The sequence below is a fragment of the Herpailurus yagouaroundi genome, unplaced genomic scaffold, assembly GCF_014898765.1.
Source record: "Herpailurus yagouaroundi ecotype Mexico unplaced genomic scaffold, PumYag 308, whole genome shotgun sequence".
Taxonomy (NCBI): domain Eukaryota; kingdom Metazoa; phylum Chordata; class Mammalia; order Carnivora; family Felidae; genus Herpailurus; species Herpailurus yagouaroundi.
In genome coordinates, this window is record NW_024412525.1 from 4235257 (window position 1) to 4244251 (window position 8995).

Here is an 8995-nt window from a genome sequence, read left to right on the forward strand (position 1 = left end):
GTGGGGGGTGGGGGGAGAGGATTCTTCTCGGCCCCCTGAGGACCCCACACAATGCCTCCTGGTGTTCATGATCAGAAATTCCTTTCTAGGGTCCACCCTCAGTGGACTGAGAGAATTCCTTGTGTCCTCCTTGCCGTCATCATCGTCATCGTCACTGGAGAACTTGAAGCCGGGTCTTCAAATCCTGCCCCAACCCCGTTCACCTTCTCTTTGAACTGCCTCCCTCTGGTGACTTTTGGGCAGTTACGGCCCCATGTCGGGGCTCCAGGTGGTGGGTGGTGGTGTGGTCAGAGTGCCTTAACTCAGCCTCTCTGAATCTCCGGGTTCTATCTGGAAGAAAGCAAGAAAGTCAAGCCCCATCCCTCTGAATGCTCCCCCCACCTGCTGTCTGTTCCCTTAGGGAGTCGGAACTGCCGGCCCCCTCAGAGCGGCCTGGAAAGGAGAAAGGCAGCAACAGAGAAAGAGGAGAGAAGAGAGTGGGGGGGGGAGGGGCGGTACATGTGGGGGTGGCCGTGGAGGAGGTAGAGGGAGAGAGAGAAATTCCCAGCCACCGAGCAAAGGAATAGGATGGGGGACCCGCTGAGCAAAGAGAAGGGGGAACAGCTGGACACCAGCAAGAAGAGAAGTCTGATTGGCCACACGCTGGCCTCAGCCAGCACCCCGCTGTCTACCCTGGCCCACTGCAAACGACCTTTCCAGCAGAGTCCCTACTTCTCCGGAGGCTGTGAGGCTCTGTTCCTTCGGCAACAGCATTGTGTGGGGTGAGGTTCAAGGTTTGAGGTGAGATTGGTATGCAAATGAGGGGCTGTGGTGCAGGCTGGGAGGGACTGGGGGGGGGCAGGGGGACGGAGGGAGTCGCATCCTCTGGGCAAGAGAAGTTGGAAGGGGCTGCTGGGCGCTGGGGTTTCGGGGGGCAAAAGCTCTGATGAAAAAATCATTCTTGCCACTGCAGAGGGCTTACCCTGGGCCCAGCTGAAATGCATAAAGGAGACGAACGTGCTAGACATTTCTGCAGCTGCACTATCAGAAACACGCCGGCTCCCTCACACCCGCACCACACACATTCCTTGACCCGTCTGTGCCTCTGTGCAGGAACTCGCGCAGACGTTTCTGCTTACGTGCTCATCACGCACGCACGTAATCACTGGTGCACACACGCAGACATCTAGGGAACTCTCTAGATGTGTACATGCCCCCCCAGCTACATGCAAAGAACACTTTCTGTTCCTGTGATCATTTGTTTTTAAAAAGCTGTATTGAGGGGTGCCCCCGGGGAGGCTCCGTCGGTTGAGCTTCCGACTTCGACTTCGGCTCAGGTCATGATCTCACAGTTCTTGAGGTCGAGCTCACTGCTGTCAGCGGGGAGCCTGCTTCGGGTCCCCTGTCCCCCTTTCTCTCTGCTCCGCCACCACTTATGTTCTCTCTCTTTCTTTCCAAACAAGTAAACTTTTTTTTTTTTTAAAGCTGCATTAAAAAAAAAAAAAAAGCTGCATTTAGGAAGTATATTTTATAACTAACGTTCTTTTTACGTTATATGTCAGTTTTGAAAAGCATGAACTCTGAGCGTGCTAGGTGTGCCTTAGTTATTTCTGCACCTCCAGAGAGGAGTCCAGTGCCTGGAACATAACAGACGCCCCATAAATGTTTGTTGAGCAAATGTGTGATGGATGCATAATCTTTTAAAAAGCCGCAAGGCTCCTTGATGATGAGATTTCTCTAAACCTAGCTTGGTGACTAATGATGGTACTCTGCGCATGTGGTCGTTAGAGAGGACATTTGTATAAATGCACGAGTGTATGCCTAATTAGTAGGGAGGTGTGCAGACAGGGAGCCTTGCATGAGATGAGTAAACGAGCCTCTGCCAGGTGTCTACACGTGCCTGTGTGAGCGAAACTCAGCGTGTGTGAGAGCCCACAGGCACTGAAGTTGGGTGGCGGTGGGAGGGGCTGGCAGGAGAAGCCCCCTAGACAGAGCCCCAGCCGTTAGGGGGCTTGCACACGCAATAGATGCACTGAGTGTATAACAACATGGAGTCGGCAAGTGTGGGGGTGGGAAGTGAGTCGTTCCCACAAAGCCCGAGAGAACCCTGCCTCTTAGACGGCTGCCCCTCCTCCTGCCCGTCCCCCAGGACTGGGCTCCGACGACGTGATTTAACCTCCTCCTCATTTCTGCTGCCACTTCCTCCCAGGGTCCCCATGAAGCTCCTGGCTTTCCTGAGCCTGCTGGCCCTGGTGCTGCTAGAAGCAGGGACAGCTTCTCCCCCAAAGGGGAGGAAGAGGAGATACCCGACGAACGAGGAAGGAGATTCTTACGCGGTCCTGAATCTGGGGAACTACGTCCCTGACCTGGACAACTACGATGAGGTCATTGACCTGAGCGACTATGAAGGGCTCATGGACTATGGGGACCAGCTCCCCGAGGTAAGGAGCACACAGCAGACCAACTGTGTTCCCTGTAGGAACTGGGTGTCAGGGGCCTGGCCCCTCTCCAGCTGCCCACAGTGCAGGCATCTCAAGCCTCCACGTCTTTCTCCAGGAGGTGGAAATTCTTGTCCCTCCATAGGAACTTATCACGTAGATAATGCTAAGAAAGAGGACAGCAAAAGTTCAGTTTCTTTGTCGGCTTCTAGTAAACTTGACGGGATCCCCCATAGAAGTCATACATCTGTAGCCTGCCGTCACATAAGACCATAAGCCACGTCTCACTGGGTGGGAGTCAGCGTTGTCTTCATATTCTCGCTAGAAAAAGAAGCTCCAAACCCCATCTGCTCTGTCTTCTAATCTGAAGTTCTTTCTCAGCACTTCCTGGCCTTTGCAGGGGCTGATCTGAAGCCCGCACCCGTTGGCTGCATGAGCTCAGTGCTGAGCAAGAGGAAGCATGGCGGCCTGGGCGATCCAGAGACCTGGATTCCAGCTCTGGACAGCTTGGCCACCAGCCGCCTCCTTGATCCCTGGTGCTCTCCTCTCTGGGCCCATTTCCTCCTCCATATAAGGAAGATACTGGACCAGATGCTCTTTAAGAAGTTCCCTTCCTCCCTCCCCCTTTTCTCCACAGTGACTCTTTGTAAGTTTGAAATTGGTCACTGAGGTCCCCAGAGTCCAAAGCCGATAACTGGCCTACTGTGTGCTACGTGCTATGTCTCCAGGTCAAAGCGGGATCCAGCCTGGGTCCTCCAACCAGGATCGGTTCCACTCAGAGCACGGTGAATCCAAGGACACTCTCGTCCAAGCCCACCATGACCAAGCCTACTATGCTGGGCCTCCCAGGCTCCCCAAGCAGCCACGGTGAGTTCACGGTCACAGGTCTCAGTACGCATAGGTCATGGGCCATGTAGCCAGCATGACCCAGCCCTGGGGCTACTACAGTAAAGTGCGGTCGGGGTAGGGAGGGAAGGGTCGGGAGCTAACCTTTACTGTAAGGGAGAGTTAAAAGCTAACCTTTACTGTAACCTTTACTGTAAGCTGTCCCTACTGCTTTTTGCTGGATAGGAGGCCAAAAAAAAAAAGAAAGAAAAGAAAAAGGAAAAGCAAGAACTCCACTCTTCTAGCAAAGCCACCCTACCTTAATTAACAGCATCACTAGGGGAGCGGGTTGAGTGGTAATTAGATTAGAGACAATTAAAAGCCGGTAGAGGAGAATAAATAACTTTGTGGCTGTCACTTGGCATGGGGGCAGATGAAGCAGTCATACTGCTTTTCGGCTCTAAATTCCCCCTTAGCAGCTCTCTTCCCCTCCCTGATGCCCTCCTGGAGCCTGGGACACCGGCACATCTGACCATAAGGGGTGGGCACTCTCTGGGGATCAAACTGACGCAGAGGAGGGATGCAGTTAATTCCTGACTTGCTTGTCCCTGGTTCCTGTTCTTCTGAGATATTTGCCTCGCGTGGATCTAGCGTATCCGGGCATCCGTAGGAACCCATGACCTCTCGGGGCTGTAGAACCCCGGGCTTAAAAAGACCATAAAAGGCCTCGGCTTGATCTGCCATTCAAGGCCTTGGGCTAAGGAGGGCCCTGAGGTCCTCTCTGCTCCGCCCATAGTGGTCACTGCCTGCAAAGAAAAGCTGCCTCTTAATCTTGGGGCCGTGCCCCTGCTAACAGATTTCGCCCTTGAGTCGGCTGAGCGGTGGTCTCCCGTAATCTCTTGCAGTGGCAAGTCACAGAAACTACCTGCACCAGTTGTATGAGCCAGCAAAGCCGTCCCAGCTTTTCAAAGCCGGTTTGGGCTTGAAGGCCTGACTTATGTCTAATGACCACCGGTCATGGCATGAGGACAGGAGAGAGCTATTTCCTGGGAGGCCGACACCATTAGAACGGGAAATGAATCCTAGGCGAGCACTGTCCACTCCGTCGTGGCTTCATTCTGCTTCTCGGAGCCAGACGGAACGTGTCTGACTCCTCGCCCACAAGGCAGATGGCAGGACCGGCAACCATTAGCCGTTTCGCCTAGTTCTGCCTTTAGTTTATCTTCCTTGTGCCTTTGGGGACCAGGGAGGAGCCCCTATGGAAAAAAGACCAGTGGATGTCCTAGCAACACCCACACAGGCCCGGGAAAACCTGCATCGGATGGGGGCCTGATAAGAGGACCGGTGGGCCGAGACTGGGTGACAACTGGGTGAGGATCTGCTCCTCTTGGGTTGGGGGCCGAGGGCCGGGTCGGGGGCAGCCCACGGCACTGCCTCAGCGCGTTGCGACATTGAGTTCTAGCCGTGGCTCAGACACTCCCTGGGTCAAGGGCCACTGGTCGGGGAAGCTGAAGGCAGTCTGAGAAGGGTCTCCCTGTGTTCTGCCTTGCAGCTGAGCCAGGCCTGCCTACCTGTCTGGTATGCGTGTGCCTTGGTTCCTCCGTGTACTGTGACGATGCTGACCTGGAGAGCATCCCGCCTCTCCCCAAGACAACCACTTACCTGTACGCCCGCTTCAACCGCATCAGCCGGATCCGAGCTGGAGACTTCAAAGGGCTGAGTATGTAATGCTCTGGCACAGGAGGAGGGCAGGACTGGCGGAGGGAAGCCCACGGGCCCTCCGCCTGGGCACCAGCCACACGAGCTGTCACACAGCGTCCCACCTGTGTTAGCCTTTCCCTGTTAGTTTTCAGTCTCCCCAGCTACCAAATGGAAATAGCCCCAAGTCTCCCTGATTCCTTTCCTTGAAGATGTTGGATAACAGAAGTGACCCGCCCACCTTTGTTCTCCCCAAAGCTCTGGAAAGCGGGGAAGGGGAAGATAGGATCAGGCCTCCATTTTCAGGATTCCCAGCCACTACAGCTCTGTGCCCTCCTGGCCTCTGGACAAGACCAGGCTACGTCGACTCTCCACAGCACTGACGCCATTTATCCATTTTTTGTTTGCCGTGTTTTCCTTGTGCCTTATACCTATTCCTATTCCTATTCCTATTCCTAACATTCCTAAGGCATGTTATTCCTATGCCTTACACCCTGCCTCATATAGGAAACCTGGGCTCAAATCCAGATGCTACCACTAAATCCCATAGCCTTCTGGGCCATGGCGTCCTTTCACGTCAACTAATGGTGAAGAGTGGGGGTGGGATGGGTCTAAGGATTGGTGGGCGTATTGGGTCTTGCCCTACAAAGGTTTCTACCAAACCCCTATCCATGGGCCGCCACCACACAGGACCGAACTCCATGAGAAAGTATGGCCGAATCTGAGGGCTTTCCCAGGAGGCCCTGGTTTATCACGTCATTTCTTCTGGCTTGGACCTCACACGGGTGGAGAACTGGCTGGCATTGCCTATCTTTAAAAGGATGGGGCAGGGTACAGGTAGGTCCAGCAAGGGCCAGGAAGGATAGCGCGTCTCGTGACTTTCTGTATTCTCCCCCATACCCCATAGCAAAACTGAAGAAGATCGACCTTTCCAGCAATTCCATCTCCTCCATTGATGATGATGCCCTCCGCCTGCTGCCTGCCCTGCGGGACCTGATCCTCCCAGAGAACCAGCTGGCGGCTCTGCCCGTGCTGCCCACTGGCATCGAGGTCCTGGACGTCCGCCTGAACCGGCTCCAGAGCTCTGGAATACAGCCCGAAGCCTTCAGGGTGAGCCAGGGCCTAAAGTCCTCCATTTGCCACTTGCCACGCATGCCCACAACCACACACACACACACACACACACACACACACAACCTTGCCCTCATGGGATGTCCCTGCTCCAACACTATCCTGGGTATGAAAATCAAACCCCATTTTCTTCATCTGTTATTAAACTTTTTTTTTTTTTTTGGTTTCAAGAAACTGATTCTGACTCCAGAAGAGGGTGTCTTACGACACGCCATCCCAAGAACTTCCAGGAAAAGGAAATGCAGGCCCCATGGGCTTGTTACTGGAAATGGGGGAGGGGGGTTGGCACCAGAAATGAGAGTCAGCAGCTCTCCCTCCGCCTCTTCCGGCACATGGCCTCTCGGCACGTCTGTCCCATTCACCTCTCGGCCCCCGCAGCACCTACGCCCCTAAAACCTAGGCTGTGCTGTGACTTGCGATCGTGCTGGCTCCAACCCTAACCCTACCTAAAGTTTGGAAAAAAGTGGGCTTTGGAAAAAAGCCCACTACTAACTGATTGTCTCTGACCGAGTGCTTGCGACAGCATCCATCCATCTGATGGATCTCTGGCTGGCCACTCGTGCTGGGAAGGGCTAAACCCGAGGCACAAACGTGGCCCCTGCGACTGCCCCCTCAACGGGGCTCTGAGAGCTCCAGGAGTGGTGCCAGGGAGGCCGCGAGGAGGGGCTCACGCCCAGCTCTGCCACACGCACCCGCTCAGCCTGCCTCAACGTGTGCTTGCGGCTCTCACTCTGCCGCTCCAGACGTTTCCAGAACGTTCTCTTCACAGCCACTCCAGGACCAGATTTGGAGACTTCTCATTTGGGAAAAGTTGAGGCTGAACTGGGATGGCCCCTTGTCCTCCCTTCCACCCCGTCCGCGCCCCCTCTCCCCCGCCTACCCCTCGCTGCTCCTCATTACCAGCTCCGGCAGCCTCCCCCAGCTGCCAGACCTCAATGACAGCAGCTCTCCTGCTGCCCCTGGTGAGAGTTAGTGCCTGTGAGCTCCCGAGAGACTGGGCATCCCGTGCAGCACCCAGGCCCAAGCCTGACACGTGGCTGAGGCTGAGGAGGCCCTCAGTGAACACTGGGGCCCCGCTGGGCGCCTGTCACTGCCAGGTCCCACGACCCCTGCCAGCCTCCCATGCCCTCTGCCTCCTCCCCAGGGGCTAGAGAAGCTGCAGTTCCTCTACCTGGCTGACAACTTGCTGGACTCCATCCCCGGGCCCCTGCCCCCCAGCCTGCGCTCACTGCACCTGCAGGTAAGCAGCCTCCCCAAGACCAAGAGCATTGCAGAGAGCCCAGGGGCATCCTGAGAATGCGGTGGGGTCTCCTTCCCAGGGAGCTTACTGGAGGCTTGGAGCCGAGGTCTTGCCCAGGCCATCGCCCACAGCCTCGGCGCGACGGCCTTCCTTTCCTTCCGAAGATGCTTCCTGTCCCTCAGCATCCTTCACCCCACCTCACCGGTGGCTGGTTCCTTCCTCTGTCTCCTCCTCCTCCTCCTCCTCCCTCTCTGCTCTCCATATCCATCCCCCACGGGCCTTCCCTCCTCACCCCTTGCTGCGTGGCCTCGGCCTCATGTGCCTCGGTTTCTACACTCCCAAGAGGGGAGCTGGTGGGGAGAGCGGATTGATCCGTGCCTTCGGCGCTGCCTGGGGGCAGACTCTCCAGGGGGAGGTTTGGCAGCTGTCAATGTGTTCTTTCCAGAATAACATGATAGAGACCATGCAGAAAGACGCCTTCTGTGACACTGAGGAGCACAAACACAGCCGGAGGCGGCTGGAAGACATCCGCCTAGACGGCAATCCCATCAACCTGGGCTTCTTCCCCAGCGCCTACTTCTGCCTGCCTCGCCTCCCCACCGGCCGCTGCTGCTAGCTCACCGCTCCCCGTGCGGCGGGAAGGGTGCGGGCCTCGCCTCCACGCGGTGGTCTGTCATCCAGGCCGGAATCGGCCCCCTGATCCAGTTGCAAAACTCACCCCCGCCCCCTGCCCCCACGGGCTGCACACGCGCACGCACACACACGCACACACACACACACATGCACGCACACATAGATACACAGACACACATACAACAGATACACAGACACACACACACACACACACACACACACATACCCACAGACATATAGACGTGCACGCGGAAACATAGACATACACACAGACACACGTACACACACGCGGGCACACGCACACAGACACGCACACAGACACACACGCGAAAGCGTCCCGCAGTAGCCAAATTTGCATTTTCTCATTCTCTTTCCTTAGCACCTTATGGCTCCTGACTCAGAAAATAGCAGCGTCTGGAGCAAAGCTCACTCCCATATTCGCCATCCGTCCTACCCACACAGAATGCCGGGAAGTCATGTACGAAGAAGAGGAGGAGGAGGAGAAAAAGAAGGGGGAAGTGGGAGAAGCAATGGCATGCGGGAGCCAGCTCTTACTACGAGGCTTACAGAACCAATTATTACACTTCCCAGACTTTTGTAAGCCAGTGGCTGAACAGGGCTTTTATTCAGGATTACATTACAAGCTCGCATTTAGATATATGATGTTGAAAGCACATGTAATAAATACTCAAACTCATGACTTCCCAATTATTTTACTAGTAACCAATAAGTTCTTGGACTTACTCGCATCCGTGATGCAGTATACAGTGACGGGCCCCTTAGTGCTTGTTTTTCCCGACAACACTTTCAAGTGACATCACATTGGTAGTTTGAAATCGGCCATGGTGAGAGAAGTTCTACCATGGAAATCAGTCAATGCTACACATCGGGATTCTCTGAGAGAGAGAGAGAGAGATGGTTGTTAAACATTTGCCAGCTCACCACTGAGGACAGAACAGCTATTTCGCCCACCAGGGTAGGGTGGGGTTTCTATGAGGCTTTATTTTCTTGCTCTTCCTAGGCCAAGGGCTTCCTGTTAGATTTGGAGGGA

General features: G+C 55.2%; 1 protein-coding gene across 4 annotated transcripts; it reads left to right on the plus strand.

The window, feature by feature from the left end:
* Positions 1 to 543: 543 nt before the first annotated feature.
* Positions 544 to 8641, plus strand: OPTC (opticin). 4 transcript variants are annotated; one of them, XM_040462326.1, is made up of 8 exons: positions 549 to 761; positions 2189 to 2420; positions 3146 to 3284; positions 4795 to 4962; positions 5848 to 6050; positions 7216 to 7311; positions 7757 to 7954; positions 8324 to 8439. In XM_040462326.1, the coding sequence occupies exons 1-7, from the start codon at positions 568 to 570 to the stop codon at positions 7925 to 7927; spliced, it is 1203 nt and encodes a 400-aa protein (XP_040318260.1). In that variant the 5' UTR covers positions 549 to 567; the 3' UTR covers positions 7928 to 7954; positions 8324 to 8439. The 4 variants fall into 4 exon arrangements, with proteins under 4 accessions (XP_040318262.1, XP_040318261.1, XP_040318260.1 ...); XM_040462325.1 differs by lacking the exon at positions 8324 to 8439 and having other exon boundaries at positions 550 to 761; positions 7757 to 8114; XM_040462328.1 differs by lacking the exons at positions 7216 to 7311; positions 7757 to 7954; positions 8324 to 8439 and adding an exon at positions 6243 to 7191 and having other exon boundaries at positions 544 to 761.
* The last annotated feature ends 354 nt before the right edge of the window (positions 8642 to 8995 follow it).